We start from the raw sequence: 16,439 nt of genomic DNA on the forward strand, positions 1-16,439 counted from the left end.
GTTCCTCCTCCTCCAACTGCAAAAATACAGGGTAGTTCGAAGGACTCCCGCTGCTAGCAGACTTGACCCCACACTTCAGTCTACTCGTGACCACGGCCACTGTAATGTTGCCGAAACGTCGAGGTAAATATTACTCGAGTTGTAAGGTGATAAGTCCGTTGGTGGTATTATTAACTAAATTTATTCCAATAAATGAATGAAAGATAAATCTGTTTTTACCACCACGCAAAAGAAGGGTTTTATAAGTTTGACGCTATGTCGTCTGTCTGTCTGTGGTACCGTAGCTCTTAAACGCGTAAACCGATTTGGATGCTTTTTTTTATATTATTTGAAAGCAGGTTTTCTAGCGATGGTTCTAAGACATATTCTATAAAATCGTTTCAGCCGCTTTTGAAAATATTGAACTTTTTTTTTTTTTTTAATCTTATTTATTATGGAACTTTGATAAACGATAATGAACAGTCAGTTCCAAAAGGCCTTAACTATAAAAACAACAACAACAGCTATAAGACTTAATGAGTAACAACTCGTGCCAAGAGGGACTGCTATGTCCTCCAAACCATACCACCGGATCCCCTGCCACAGGGTGGCAACATGCGCACGGATTCTTTTACACAGAACTCGGAACAATATTGAACTTGAAGTGACAAAGTTGGGGATTTTCCAACTTTTTTTTGGTTAGGTTGATAAGAATGTCTAATTTCTTGGAGTAAATACATGTCTCATACCATTTCTGAATCTGCATAACATGTCTAATTTATTGGCGTTATTTGTTTGTTTCGTTTCTAGTAATTTTTTTTCATGGCAGATGGTTAAAGTTGAAATTCATGTTTTTTGAGACAACTTAAATCAAGATTAATTATTTTTTTTTGCAGCTTTTTACGGTAGTTACTGACAAAAACACAACTGCACTTCTGAAGTACCTATTCAAGATTCGATACACATAAAAAACTGTTATTAAAAGCTTTCCAAGTCGATGCTGGTACTAAAAATGTCAAGACAAAGGGGAGTATCCCCAAAAATCTTTATTTCGGTAATAACTCGAAAACCGTGCAACTTTTACTGGGTCATGTTAGATTGGTTAGGTTCCTCTGAGCTGGCTACCTCTGGTGTCACTGTGACGTGGTACTTCTGGGACACCCTGTAGAGCGCAGAAGAAACGAATATCAAATCTCCAGGCTTTAAAGGATAAGTAAACATGAAAATAAGCCGTGGTGGCCTAATGGTTACACCTATCGCCTCTCAAGCAGAGGTTCGTGGGTTCAAACCCCGGCCCGCACCACTGAGTTTTTCGAAATTCATGTGCAAAATTACATTTGAAATTTACCAAGAGCTTAAGGTGAAGGAAAACATCGTGAGGAAACCTGCACACACCTGTGAAGTAATTCAATGGCGTACCATTGAAGTAGTGTGTGTGAAGTTCCCAATTCGCACTGGGCCCGCCCCGACGTAAATAGGCAGGGATGATGATGATGATGAAACATGAACAAACCACAGTTAATAAACTGTTCATCACGAAAGAAAAAAAAATTAGGATTTTCACTAAGGGCCTGTTTTACCACTTGTCGACTAACTTTAAGTAAGGGATATCAGTTATGCCGTCTCTGTTTGTTTTGTCCGAATAAACAAAGGCGGCATTACTTTTAGTAACAAAGTTAGTCGACAAGTGGTGAAACAGGCCCTAAGTCATCGTTAGATGTGTTAGTTAACTTAACAGTAAAGTAAACATGTACCTAAGTAGTAACTAACAGTTTTCTTTATATTTACAGGAAATATCTCCAACTTTCGTGAACCCCATACACACGGTTATCAAAATGATTGGAAACACTCCGGGAATAATCGTATCGTACTTAGTTGGAGCAGTTATTATGAAGTTTCAGGTAATAATGATTTCAGTTACATTAATGCTCGCAGATGGTTGCTGGGGCCGAAAGGTTCTCGAGTGGAGACCGCGGGCGGATTGGCAAGCGCAGCGTAGGACGTCTACCAACAAGATGGACGGATGACCAGCAGGGCTGGGCTACTACGAAACTCGAAACTCGAAGTTCGTGTCGTACCGTCCCTCTCGCTCTCGTATTAAATAGTATAAGTGTCAGAGGGACCGCACGACACGAACTTCGAGTTTTCGTAGTAGCCCTGCTGGTTAACGTCGCTGGTTCACGGTGGATGCAAGCCGCTTCCAACTGAGGCAACTGGAGATCTATGAGGGAGGCCTATGTCCAACAGTGGACGTCCTATGGCTGATTTGATGATGTATTGATGATGATGCTCGGACGAAGACGAATTGGAGAGTGTTGAGAAAGCCATTTTGCCTGTCTGAGGTCACCATGCTGCTGCCAAATGTGGTGTAGGTAACTGTCTAACTTTATTATTATTATTATTTAGAAACCTGTAGGGGTGTCCCACTGCTGGGCAAAGGCCTCCCCCATGTCCTCCACTCTACCCGTTCTTAGGCGATCTCTGACCAGCTGCGAAGAAAGGCGTCCAGATCATCCCGCCATCGACGCCTGGGTCTGCCACGCTGCCGAAGTCCGTCTAACTGTTGTTTAATAATAAATTTAAACGTTTGTTCTAGAATTCTGCGTACGTTTGGAAGCACACGTGGTGTTTTCATGCTACAGTGCTGTTCCTAAGTGGATTGGTGTTCCTCTTATGGGGAGATACCAATATACAGCCATGGAATGCCGTTAAACACATGTAACTGGAATTCTGGAGCATGCAAATTGTTAAAATTGGAAGTGATTATTGAGCTTTATACCTTTGTTTTAGTCCACGAAGACATCGAATAAAGCCAGTGTCGTCTCTCATGTCAAATATTATGGAAGTGGACGAGGAAGAAACTTCGTAAGTACCTATCTTGATGTGCGCGTTTTGAAAGTTCTAAGGGGAAACATATTAAGTAGTTATAGGGTTTGTTGTGAAAATGTTCTAGTGTGGGTGTCAAATTTGGGAGGTTAGACTAGACAGGCACATTAGACAATTTATTTACCAGGTACTCGTATAGGTTCCCCTCATTTATGTTACTTTATGTTTTCAGAACCAGACTCTCAATTCAGCAAAAGAAAATTAATTTCTTGAGTGGACCATTTAGATCATCACAAATAAAATAAATAACTTAACATCGCAAGTGCGTTTTAACGTACCTACTACCTACCTATAACTTATTTATTTCATTCAATCAACTAAGTAGTATTTTCGATGCTACGAGTTTACGAATAATGATATGTATTATCTACCCACTGAATGTAATGGAGGATAATTATAGTACTTAATGACAATAGGTGAACGGATATTAATGATTTCTCATCTTTTTAAAGACTGTATAACGCCTAATGTTGAAAATAGCCTATAATAAATGGCTTCGAGAAAAGTATGGTAGGTAGTACGGCCGTGCCTTTGTTTTTGTTTTGCTCGACTTGGCGGGGGCACTATCGTGCTCGTTCCCTATATTTATAACAACTTTTTTGAATTTAACTTACGTACACTTAATACTTAACCTTTCTTTCACACCTACCTATCCGATTTAGTCGAGAAAATATAATCTAATTTTTTTTTTTTATATGGCATTATGATATATAAATATAATCATTTTAAATAGAAATCATTTATTCGTGACAAAGTAACGTAGCATAAAAAAAGTTATTAAAAATTAAGAAATTGCGGTCTCGCGAACGGCGTTGTTCTTCCTGTACCTATATTATATTGGTTAAAAATGGAAAATGCCACTGAAATCTGACAGCCTGTCTGACGTCTGACATGACAGCAGCCAAAAGTGACAGATCAGTTTGATTGACTGTCTTGTCTTTCTGTTTCTGGTCTGGTTTCTTTCTGCCTTGCCTCTTGTATTCGCTACAAGGAACTTCAAAGAGAGCCAAATTATATTTTGTTCTTCTTGGCTGCACGCACGACTTTGCATCAACATTATAAATGTTACACAGCATCGTTGAATATTATGCCGATAATGAAGGTTACAGGTGTGGGTACTGTAAGAGTCCTAATACGAATTTTAGTCATGGTGAGTTTGTCATATTTATTTGACACTTTTAAAAGTACGCGTAAATATATCTTAAAACGAAATTGATATCATAGGTATGTGGGCGCATTCCATGACAGTTGCTGACTACCAAGATCTCATCGATAGAGGCTGGCGACGGTCCGGAAAATATTGTTACAAACCAACAATGGATATGACTTGCTGCCCCATGTATACAATAAGGTTTGTACCAAAAAATAACGCGACTGAGACCGTACGCACACACCAGGCTCCAGTTTCTCGAAACTTACAAGTTTAATAATATAAGTGTTTTGTCTCTTAAATTGCACAAGAAAATTAAACAAAATACTTATATTATTACTTGTATGCTCCGAGGAATGGAGCTCAGTTGGTAGAATTATATTGGAAAGATCTGCCAGTATACTTCTACCACATGAATATTAGGCAGTGACTGAAATCTATGTAAGTGTAAAAATTAAGTAACTTTGATAACCAGCTAGCCAAGCTAGTGAATCAACTATGAAGCTAGGCTGAGTTGGTTGCACATAGGTTTTAATCATGAATGTTACTCTACGCTTGAATTTATAAATATTATATACATATGGATTTAAGAATGTTGTTGTTGTAGTATACGTAGCTGCTTGCCCTGAGGGCTGGGCTGCTAGGCAAAAATTCATTGTGTTCTAAAATTTGCTTAAGATCACAATAAGTTTCAATGACCAATTGGTCAGTCTCATTTGAGCTTATTGGCTCGATTTATTTATAATCTTTTTCTACTGTAATTGTTGATTAATTGCCCAGCAGTAGAACACCATATAGGCTATAAAAAAAAATGTTGATAGATGCCGAGCACTAGAGTTCAAAGCTTCAAAGTCTCAAAAAAAAGTATTGAAGAGGTTCAACAAATATTTGGCTGGACAATCTGAATGTGACAAGCAACCCAGAGATAGCAGCAGGAAGATGTCAACTTGCAGCAGTGAGACAGACATGCTAGAGTCCTTTGGAGAGGGTGCAGAGCAGTTTGTGGAGAGTACTCAAGAGCCGCAGGATATTAATATCAACAATATTGTCAAAGCTGATGACGAGTGCTGCAGTGAAATGCAGAAAGGTGACATAATTTAGTCTTCAAATATTTTTAATGCAAAATGAATAGGCCGATATCAAATCAAAATAATTACATACAATATAAGGTGTTGTTACAGTTCCAGAGTCCAGTCAAAAGCTAGAAAAAAAACAAGATATATGTCAGCAGAAAGAAGTCAAGAAAGGTATGATGATTCACTATAGACTATTGTATCTTCTCCATTTTATTTATATTATAATGAATACTAGTATTCTTTTCTAAAAATAATTTGAGTATAATACTGTACTGTACTGTACTTTATTGTATTTGTCACTGGCCTGATTCCATAGTATGTGCATTTTATGTATATTTTTCACTATACAACATAATTTGTTTAATCTCTGTGTTGATAAATTAAATAATGAATGTGCATGGAATTTGGTATGAACAGAGATGATGTGTATCGTTATTTATTATAGTTTAAATATATTAGGGATGGACCGAAATTCGTTTTACATTCGGTTTAACCGAATTTCAGCGGCTTGACCAAAATTCGGTTTAAATGCCGAACATTCGGCACTAGAAAAAAATAACCTACTTGTACTATTTTGACTGAAATTAAAAGAAAGCATATCTGTCATAGCAGTAAAATATGCAACAAAAATTCAATAAACCAAGTAGTTACCTATTCTTTTAATAAACATCTTGATTACAATTCGTAAATTGGATTAAAAAAAGTTTTTGGTTCACAATTTTCACAAACTAACTTCAAACTAAGCATTGAGAAACATTAAGTGTTTTTAATAATTAAAGGGTGTTTTAAACAATCAGATAATCTGTCTATTCGTATTTAAAATTCACTAGAGGCAGTTTGTTTATTGAACCGAAGTCCAGCCGAAATTCGGCCGAGTTTTTTATTTTTACCGAATGTTCGGCCGAAGTTCGTATTCTCTATAATCCATACCAATATTATAAATGCGAAAGTGTATTTGTGTGTTTGTATTGTATGTTTGTCCGTCTTTCACGTCGAAACTAGTAGTAGTTTATGGGCCAGAGAGTGACATAGGCTACTTTTTATCCCGAAAAAATGCACAGTTCTCGAGGGAACAGCGCGCGATAACCGAATTCTACGCGGGCGAAGCCGCGGGCATAAGCTAGTAATAATATAAAATAGTAATATCTATAAAAAATATTAAGTAGGTATAGTTCAGAAAATATGAATTGGTAATTTGTTATGTACTTAGTGAAGCTTACAGATGGTGAATTTAGATTTCCTGGACTTTACAAACATATCTTGGATAAACTAATGATCATTTGCGGATTTTAATATTTATTGATAAAAGCTTTAATAAATCAGGGAACTTATCTCACAAAGGAGGCACATTGACATGATTCTTTTACAATTATAGGTGACGGTCCTGACCCAGCTAAAGCTCCTCATAAAAAAGCAAAACAAATGAGACGCGAAAGGACATTGGAAAAACTTAAGGAAAAGGGTATTGATATTACCACTTTGAATAACACCAACAAAAATAAGGAAAAACAAGTTGAAGATTTCATAAATGAATTGCCCAATGATGTGAAACTTAAACTTGAGGTAACATTTACATTATTTATTTAAAAAATATGATAATTGTTACATAAAATTTATCTAAAAGTTTTGAAACAGCAAAAATTTATAAGTTGGTTTCCAAAATAAACATCTTGAAGTAGTGAATAACTGAAAGGCTACTGGACCAATTTCAAAAAATTCTTTTTACCATTAGAATGCTAAATTATTCCAAAATGCCATAGGCTATATTAATAAAGTACCAGAAAAAAATAGGGTTCCATACTAAAACATCAATAATGTATCTTAAAGTGTAAAATCATCGCATACGCATTTAAAACTTAGCTGCCGACAGGGGAAGTTGGAAATCCGAGGGAGAGGCCTTTGCCCAGCACTCAGCAGTGAGAGTGAGACATAGAAAATGGCTAATAATATAAATAATCAATATCTACAAAAAACTTCGCGATACCATAATATGTCCAACTATTGTAGTTATGTCATTATAACTACTTTTTTACGTTTTAAAAGTTGATAGAAATGCCGGCCAAAATGAGACTATGTTATCCATACCTTTGCATTAATCCTTATCCAAATAAATAATTTCATATTCAAGACTGTTTCAATACCTGTAGATTACTTTTTAATTATTCAAATCGGACATCCATTCAAAAGATATTACGAACTTGAAAATATGAATTTAAAAAAAAGCAAGATACAATTTACTCTACTACGTCGACGCGCTCCGGATTCACGCGGTATAGTTTTGGGAAAAGGAGCTGAAAAATGTGGGCGAATTGCCTTTGAGATCTTTTTACCTGACTGTCAAAGGGGGTTATTTTGAAATTGTACCCGTGCGGAGCCAGGGGTTGGGCGCTAGTAATAAATAAAAGAGGAAATAGAAATGTTTCATTTCGTCCAGAGCTGATGTCACCAAATTTTTGTCCTTTACTATTAATATTTCTTAGTTTTTTGTTTTTCTTTACCCAGGTTAAGTTGGTGAGAAACCGCTCCTGCATCGCCAGAATGGCAGGCAAACCAAAAAAGAAACATTTGAAGTTATTTCAAATATCAGACGGTCATACACAATGACAAGCCTGAAAAATGTACAAACTCAAAGTTCTCGACTTTCTAGTGCAAAGCCCTTTGCTGGTATTTTTTTTATTAAATAAGTAAATAACCATGGCATGGAAGTACAAAAAGTTGAACCGACAATGCTATGCAATAGATCAGAAAAGTCCTTCTATTCTCATACCTCCAACTACTCTTTTTTCAGGAAGAGCATAGTGAACTGGCCCCCATGCGGCTACGGTTCGTTCCACCAGCAGTACTGGCTCGACGGTAAACTGATCGCAGTCGGCGTCATCGACATTCTGCCAAATGTGTCTCGTCAGTTTACTTCTTCTACGATCCGAAATATACAAACCTGACCCTTGGTACTTACGGAGCATTAAGGTAAAGGAAATATCGAGTAATTATACAAAGGGTTTAAGTAGCTTAGTACGTACCGTATCATAACTGGTGAACCAATAACACCAGTCTGCTGTTATACACATTCAAACATTCAATAAACCGTGTATGAAATGAAATTGGTTAACCGCTTAAGGTGAGGCACCCGAAAATATTCCAACACTAGCTTTGCCCATAAAATCCATCACAAAAAGTAAAATATAAAGTGAATATTAAAAATAACAAAGCGACTGAATATAATGCTTTATCCTAATTCGCTACATAAATGTAAATGTCCTATAATTATGGAATAATTTGCAAACTAAAAAATTTTTGGAGCTCAAAATCTATACAAACAATTCTCACTAATGGGTTACCCGATTCTCTATACGCTAGAAATAATATGATGAATAATATGTTACGATTTCATTCACATGCATAGGTTTGACAAGAAATCTAATGCTCGTCTTAATCTCGCCTTATATTTCTGTTTCAGGGAGATTGCTTTACAAGGCACTTGCACTCCTTGTGTCCAGAGCTACAATATTACTACATGGATAACTACATACACTCCTACCAAAATGAGATACAAAGGAAACTTCTACCCTTCAGACTTATTGTGCCCTGAAACTTACAAGTGGTTCCCGCTAAAAGATTGCATTCCCTAAGTTAGAAGTAACCCGTATCGCGGCTGGATCCGGATTTAGACAGTGTTGATACAATTATCCTAAGGAAGCTGAAAAGAACTATATACCTTTATTAGTCAAAGGTTTATTATATCATATAAAAACTTATAAGAGAAAAAATAACAAGGAATTGAGTTTGAAGAAAAAATGGTTTCAATATTCGAATAGTTGGTGCGAAAATCTGCTAAACGGCTTATACTAGTATTCATAATAGATATAAATTTAACTCGATGTTTTCTGCCGTTTTTCCCTTCTAGTTTGAATACCACCTTTGTTATAAGTAGATCACTTTCTAAAGTGTACTTACATACACAACTGTTTGGCAATGTATTTTATAGTAACGTTAATAACCCTAACTAATTAAAATTGTGTTTGGTTATTTCTCCGATCGTGTATCAAAATTGAAAGTCATTTTAAACAATGATAGCGAAAATCTGCCATTCAAGAAGTTTATTACTTCGACTAGTCATGTTTAATATGAATACCTACTTACATTTTTAAATATAAAGCCATTCATTTATTTTGGACAAGTTGCAGGTCGGATCTGCATTATACTTAGTAGGGGAGGCCGGTAAATGCTAAATCGGTATTTAAAGCGTAACAATAGGGACCTATTGGATTGTGAGATCAGATGAAACCAAAAGTTTAAGAGTCCGCAGCAAGTAGCGCTCAACTCCGCGTTGAGATCACGCGCTAACGCTTTAAAATGTTGTTGTTTCACCTAGAGTAAGACAGGGCGCTAGAAAGAAAGCAAGAGCGCGCTAGCGGGAAGGCGGAGCTAGAGACATGTCACAGTAACAATATTGCAGTAAAATATCTTCATACAATGGTGAAATTATTGCAGTATCTAAGTAGAATATAACAGTAGAACATCTCCAGACCAAGATTATAATATATACAGCGCGGGAGGGCAGCTACCGGCTAGGATATTATTTGCGTTCCAAAAACGTAAATGTACATTACACTACACATTACGCTGTAAAACTTTTTACTGCCCATGGTGAGTACACAATTTTACGTCTTCACCTTGCCAGAAAGTGGGTTTTACCATACGCATAGCGGGCGGTAAAACTCACATTATGGCCAGGTGTGGCGTAATAGTACATTATGTCTTAAGGGCGGTTAATAAGAAATTACGAACGAGAGTATTAGAAGCTCAAAGTCAAAGACTGAGGACTAGGTCGATGTTCATAATTATAGTACCGCCCGTGCGACTTACAATGTTTTCATCACATTTGCGAGTAAAATTGTATATGTGTAAAAGAAAAATATTATTGTTACAAAAATTGCCGATACCGCTGGTGCAGTTCTTGGCAGCGCCAGCTACCAGCCGCCCTCCGCCTCCCGCAGCATGTGCCTGACATGCGTGCACGAGGTCCTCCTGCTAGTCGTGCAGAACCTGCGCGCGCAGCAGTATTAGTACGCGCAACAACTCATAACGCCAAAAAAAGGCCCTTAGGTTTTATTAAGGACTGCAACCAAGTTAGCCTGCAGCTTACGACACTGTTTACGAGCAAGTGTGATGAAATAGTATATTGTACAACAAAAGCATAAAACGAGCAATTTTACCCGAGACGTTCATATAGCCACCCGAGCCACGGCGAGGGTGGATAGAAACGTCGAGGGGAAAATGGGCTCAATGCTAGAGTTTTACACTCTGCTTTTCACTTCGCTTGCGAAGAAATGAAATAGCAATAGTAAAAATAAATGTTCACTTATTTTGTACCTTTTATTTTTCATGCTTTACTATATTAGTTTTATTGATTTATTTTCATCGATTTGATTGATTTTTAGGTGTAAAAAAATAAAAAAATATGTAGAAACTCTTTTGTTTGTGGTTTCACACCTTGATTGCCTTGACCTTAGACGAAGATTCTACTTTATGCACTAGAGCATAAAAAGTTATTGTATGTTGCCTAGATGCAGCATGAACACGCACTTTACGAGCATGAGAAGTGAAATAGTCGATTGTACAACAAGAGCATAAAACGAGCCATTTTACGACGTTTACGATTTTAAGACGTTCGTTCCGGTACGGCGAGGGTGGATAGACACGTCGAGGGAAAAATGGGTTTAATGCTCGAGTTTTACACTGCTTTTTACTTCGATTAATTCGAGGAAATAGCAACAGTGGAAACAATGGTTCACTTACTATGTTTCTTTTATTTTTCATGAATTACTATATACATAATATATCTATTTTTTTTTATTTTATTGATTTATTTTGATTGATTTGGTTAATTTTTAGTTTTATATAAATAAATAAAAAGTTAAAAACTTTCTGTTTGTGGCTGGTTGACACCTGATTAGCTTGGTCTTAGACAAAGATTTTATTTTATGCACTAGAGCATAAAAAGTCATTTTATGTCGCTTAATCTCAGCATAAAAACGAACTTTACGAGCATGAGAAGTGAAAAGTATAATATCTATAGACTACAACATCAACTTGATTGGACACATTGAAGATTGGGTGTATTGAATAAAATAAAAAAAGTCATACAATATTGTGTTTTATTTTTTAATACATACAAGTATGAAAATTCGCTTATTTTTAAGAACTCTCTCGTATCGGTAACTTTCTAGGTAGACGCGGATCTATAATTTCAGGTAGTATGCATTCCATGTAAATTTTCTCAATTTATTTAATATGCTCTCCCAGAATCCTGTATCCTTTTCGATTTTTTCGAATAATATGCCTTTTGGAGTCCACACCACGAAGATACAGTATCTTTTTTTTGTAATATTTAACTGACCTTGTACTTGATAAAAGTAGTTGTGATTTTGCTTCAGTTTTATTTTCTGAGGATCACTTTCGTCCAACACACAGAAAGTAATTTTTTCTTTAAAATAGCTTCTGTTGGCGTCATATTTGCCGCCGAAGCTGGGCATTTGATCTCCACAATTGTTTCTTCGTCTATGACTCCGTCGGGACTCGCGCCTAAATACTGGTGTTCCTCGAGGATGTATAACCCACAAGGTGATACTTGCACTCCTAGTGCAGCTTCAGTCTCTTTTAAAGCGATGGGCTCATTCTCATTGCCGTATCTAGTAGCATCGCTACCTTTAAAATTGCTATATAAGAGTGTTTTTATAATATTTTTACACGACGTGGCAGCTCTTCTCTTACATATTTGACCAAACACTGACGCAGTAAGGCGTATTTTTCGTTGTTTGATCCATTCAGGGTTCGTTGCCTGCCCAACGGTATCTTTTTGGATATTTTCAAGTTCTATTTTACTTTTTGAAAAGTCTGCTAAGAGTGCTTGTTTTCTTTTTTCGTAGTGCTCAACTTCCATATCTGGTTCTTTTTCGATATCACCGTAATGTTCATCGGGTCCTGCGATACGTTTTCTTCGTTTTGATTTTTTGTCTTGGCTTGATTTTCTTTTCGCCTTTTCTGCCTGCCTCTTCTCATACTTCTGCGTGTAAGTCCCCAGTTCTTCATTTTTTGTTAATACTTTACTCATGGTTGCTACAAGACTCCCGGTGTTTCTTTTTGTAGCAGCTGCGTAGCAACGGGACTCATAAGATCCACGAAGGGAGTAATTTATTCGTTTGCCTCCTATAAATTTTGCGATTAGTGCATTAAACTGCTCAACAATATTGTTTGTTTGCCCCATAAGGAGACTTTCGGCATTGTTTAAAATAGGACTTATAGCGGTGTATATGTCATACCACAAGCCACAATCTTTCATTTGGCCTATGAAGTTTTCTTCGCCTGGTTTCGGGCCATTACAAAAATATGTTTTGCAGTTGGCATGCTCACCAAAAACGTGGCAAGGCCCGTTTCGTAGGTCTTTTTTTAATTCATTTACTTTCTCAGTAAAAGTTTTCCCTTCCATTTTCGAAGAAAAGTCTATTGCTCCTTTAATTGCCTTTCGTAGTCGCAATATGTTATCATTTAGGCATTTCCTCATGATAATAGGGACAGGTCCTTGTTTATTTTCAGTTTTTTTGTCAAATTTCTCAATTTAGTGCAATAATTTCGTAATAAATGATTACTGCATTCTATTTTGTGTATAGCAGTGGAGTGGCCATATGGCAATGCTTCGTTTAAAGCACTCATGACACTGCTATCGCCATCACCAATAAGTTTGGTGTATTTCAAGCCATGCATATTTATGCTGCATTTAAACCTTCTACTACACCGTCGGCTTCCATTGCTGTGGAGCTACCAGACCAGTTTTTAAAACATTTATGTTTCTTGACCTCAATCTTTTTATTACTTGCAACAGCGCATACAGAGCAATAAGAATTCCGTATTCCTAAAAAGAGAACCTTTTAGTTTCATACCCAATAATGCACGCTACCCCGGATAATGAATTATAATTGCTGGTACGATATGATCTTTTTCCCACGATGCGTCCGCTACTACTGTGATGTAGGGAACGCCATCAGCGTCTACGTTTCCTTTTTCAATTGCCATTTGTTTTTCTTCGAGTCCTGCCTCAAACATGCTCTTCAAAGAGATATCTTTTAAAACATCCCCAAGCAACAAATTCTCTTTCCAAATGTTTTCTCCGCTATACATGGCATATCTAAATGAGCGCAAAGCTCATCTAATTGGGAAAAGCCACTACCCGAACATACGACTGCTTGAACAACATTTTTATTAATTTTAGACTCTAGTTTTTCATTATTAAATGCTTCTTTTTTGCCACACATTTTGCATTTGAAAAGAAAAGTTGACTGGAATCCGATTCTCGACTCCTTCACAAAATCCATATCTTTAAAGCTGCAATTAAATGGACTATGATCCACAGCCTTCATTTGTTCAAATAAATATTGAACATTGAAAATTCGTCGACCTGTCATTTTACGTACGACTTCCTCATTGCTATCATGATCAAGTTCAATTTGTAATGATGGTGTCGAGGACGGAGTACTCGGACTCAAATTTCTGAAAGGAAAAAAAAAGTTACGTTATATTTATACCATGCAAGGTTAAATCAGAGTATACGGTGAAATAAAAATATTTGATACTGCATTATGAGGCGTACACTACTACAGAAAACTTCTAACGCCGGTGACGCTATGCAAAAAATACGTTTCGATTTTCGGTGCCATATTGTGCGCGCGACTACATTTTTAATACAAGCTTTTTGCTGACTGTACTTGCATTTTCATCCAAACTACTTTTCCGTACCAAATGTGGAAGAAGTGGGTCAAATTCAACTCGCAAGATTTTACCTGCACATACATTCATAGGTACATACATTGCAACTATTGCAAGGTAAAAGCTTGTAAAAATAATAATAAAAACACCAACCTGCTAAAATTTTGAAATTGAGGCGGAGGATCGGTATTGTTATCACTATCAGACTGCTCACTGGCATGCTCTCCGGTGCCAAGCGTACTGCACATGTAAAAAATACATACATAGTGAAATGACGTCAGTCGCCATTAGTCAAAGTAATAACAGAGACTACCAGAGGTAATACTTCGTTCGTAATACCTTACTTATCGCCCTTAATGAACAATGGGATATTATAGTGCTATGACCTGTATAAGTGAAATAACAGAAGTGCGGTGTACATCGATCAAGATAATAAACTGAAATCATCTTTAATAGCCGTGTCAATATAGGTACGAGTAGGTACTAGTCTCAGTGCAGTTGCAGTCAAGAGCGAAAATAAAACTACAAGTGAAAAACGTAAGTAGCTGTGAAATAAGTTTTTGGTAAAAAAAAAAATCTGTTCAAGCTTTTTTTTTTGCTGACTGTACTTTTTGTCGACTTTACTAGCATTGTTACCTATTAAACTACATCATACGAAATTTCAAGTCGATGCCATTAACCGTTGAAGAATTCCGTCCTGCGGAGACGATCCTGGCCGGACTACCAGGATGTCAGCTACCAGATTATTGTATTGTCACGCAATTCACATAAGTATACACAAATTTCAAGTCAATTCGACCACTGAAACTGAGTCAAATTCAACTCGCAGGATTTGAGCCTCACATACATACGAGTACATAGGTACATACATTGCAAGTTAAATAAAAGATTGTAAACTAGTAAAAATAATAATAAAACACTAACCTGCTTAAATTTAGAGGTTGAGGTGGAGGATCGGTATTGTTATCACTATCAGACTGCTCACTGGCATGCTCTCCGGTGCCAAGCGTACTGCACATGTGAAAAATACATACATGGTGAAATGACGTCAGTCGCCATTAGTCAAAGTAATAACAGAGACTACCAGAGGTAATACTTCGTTCGTAATACCTTACTTACCGCCCTAATACACAATGTGCTATTACAGTGCTATGACCTGTATAAGTGAAATAACAAGTTTGTGTGGTGTACCTACGTCGTACAAAAATAATAAATAAAGGTACGAGTACGAAAATTCATTTTAATACAAGCTTTTTTGCTGACTGTACTTTTTGTCGACTTTACTAGCATTGTTACCCAAACTACATTTATTTTGTACCTATACCAAAAACAAGTCGATAACATTGTAACAGTTGAAGAGTTCCGTCCTTCGGAGACGATTCTGGCCGGACTACCAGGATGTCAGCTACCAGATTATTGTATTGTCACGCAATTTACATAATTATGCAAAATTTCAAGTCAATCCGACTGCTAGAAGTTGGTCGAATGCAAGATTTGATTACAGACAAATATCGGGACAGGTGAAACTAAATAAAGCTTGTAATAGAGGACAAGGAAGAAAATCTTACGCTACTGTCCTAGTTATAACTTACCTATTAGGATTAATGTTTTCTTTTATGACGAGCCGGTCCTTTTTTTTTCCTACGAGCCGATAACCATAATCTTGTCTTCGATGATCTTTTCACTTCTGGAAACAAGAACATTAATAATTATTTTATGGGAGCGCCATAGTTCGCATAGGTACTCTTTTTCTCTTTCTAGTAAAACCATAATTATTTTTTGTCCAAATCATCGTTTGTCAGTATGCGAGCCGATATATGGACCCATTTTTTATAAGTACTTGGTAATATTGACTAAAATGCATCTAGGTAGGTACTTACCCTGTTTATCCATTTTTGTAACATAAAAATGCAAAGTCCATATAAGAAAGCCAAGGTCGTCGAACAGTATGTGCACACACACCACCAGTATCACCAAGAAATATCAAATCCGTTATCAGTCCAAGTCGTAAGTAGTTAGATCGCGTTTATGATACGAAGAGAATCACCAAAATAATATTACGTAACTCTCGCGCACAGCTGACGAGTCACTACTAACGAGCGACGCACGCACACGCAGGGCCAGCGTAAACCAAGGACAAAGGGCGGCGCGTACCGCCCTCCCCGTACCGTTCCCCCGCGCTAGAGTGATTCGCTGCAGATTCGCATAAAAAATGTATAGTTTTTTTACTGATTTTCGTAGTTTCGTTCTCATTTGAAAACCACAAAATCATTTCGGAAAAATGCTTTTTCTTATGAAACTACATAGTTTAGTCGATGCCGGAAATAGGTTTTGACTTCAATCTGAACTATATTTTGGCCGTAGTATTTAACCGAACTGCACAGGGTTTTTGGCTCTTAAATGCAAAACTTGTACTCGTTCTATTTTCTTTGTAATACCATTTCAAGAGTCATAAACTAATTTCAGGCCTAGATATGCCTTATCTCATTGTATTTACAAAAAATCATGATGATGCTACTTGTTATTTTAAATAAGGACGTAACTACGATTTGTATGGAGAATCAAGCTTGCTGCGGACTCTTAAA

At 36.8% G+C, this 16,439-nt stretch overlaps 1 protein-coding gene and 1 pseudogene across 1 annotated transcript; both read left to right on the plus strand.

Moving 5' to 3' along the window:
• Positions 1 to 1,773: 1,773 nt before the first annotated feature.
• Positions 1,774 to 3,127, plus strand: LOC141441510 (uncharacterized). Its single transcript, XM_074106270.1, has 4 exons — positions 1,774 to 1,880; positions 2,576 to 2,697; positions 2,770 to 2,844; positions 3,038 to 3,127. The coding sequence occupies exons 1-4, from the start codon at positions 1,815 to 1,817 to the stop codon at positions 3,108 to 3,110; spliced, it is 336 nt and encodes a 111-aa protein (XP_073962371.1). The 5' UTR covers positions 1,774 to 1,814; the 3' UTR covers positions 3,111 to 3,127.
• A 646-nt stretch (positions 3,128 to 3,773) lies between these two features.
• On the plus strand, positions 3,774 to 8,720 carry LOC141441974 (arginyl-tRNA--protein transferase 1-like; annotated as a pseudogene).
• Positions 8,721 to 16,439: the final 7,719 nt, after the last annotated feature.

The sequence above is a fragment of the Choristoneura fumiferana genome, chromosome 24 (genome assembly GCF_025370935.1).
Source record: "Choristoneura fumiferana chromosome 24, NRCan_CFum_1, whole genome shotgun sequence".
NCBI classification, from domain to species: Eukaryota; Metazoa; Arthropoda; class Insecta; order Lepidoptera; family Tortricidae; genus Choristoneura; species Choristoneura fumiferana.

Excerpts from the sequence above, each read along its gene's own strand:
- LOC141441510 (XM_074106270.1), top strand. The coding sequence starts at position 1,815 with ATGATTGGAAACACTCCGGGAATAATCGTATCGTACTTAGTTGGAGCA. Across the intron at positions 2,698-2,769 it reads TGGAATGCCGTTAAACACAT|TCCACGAAGACATCGAATAA; the intron begins GTAACTGGAATT and ends CCTTTGTTTTAG. Across the intron at positions 2,845-3,037 it reads GTGGACGAGGAAGAAACTTC|AACCAGACTCTCAATTCAGC; the intron begins GTAAGTACCTAT and ends TTATGTTTTCAG.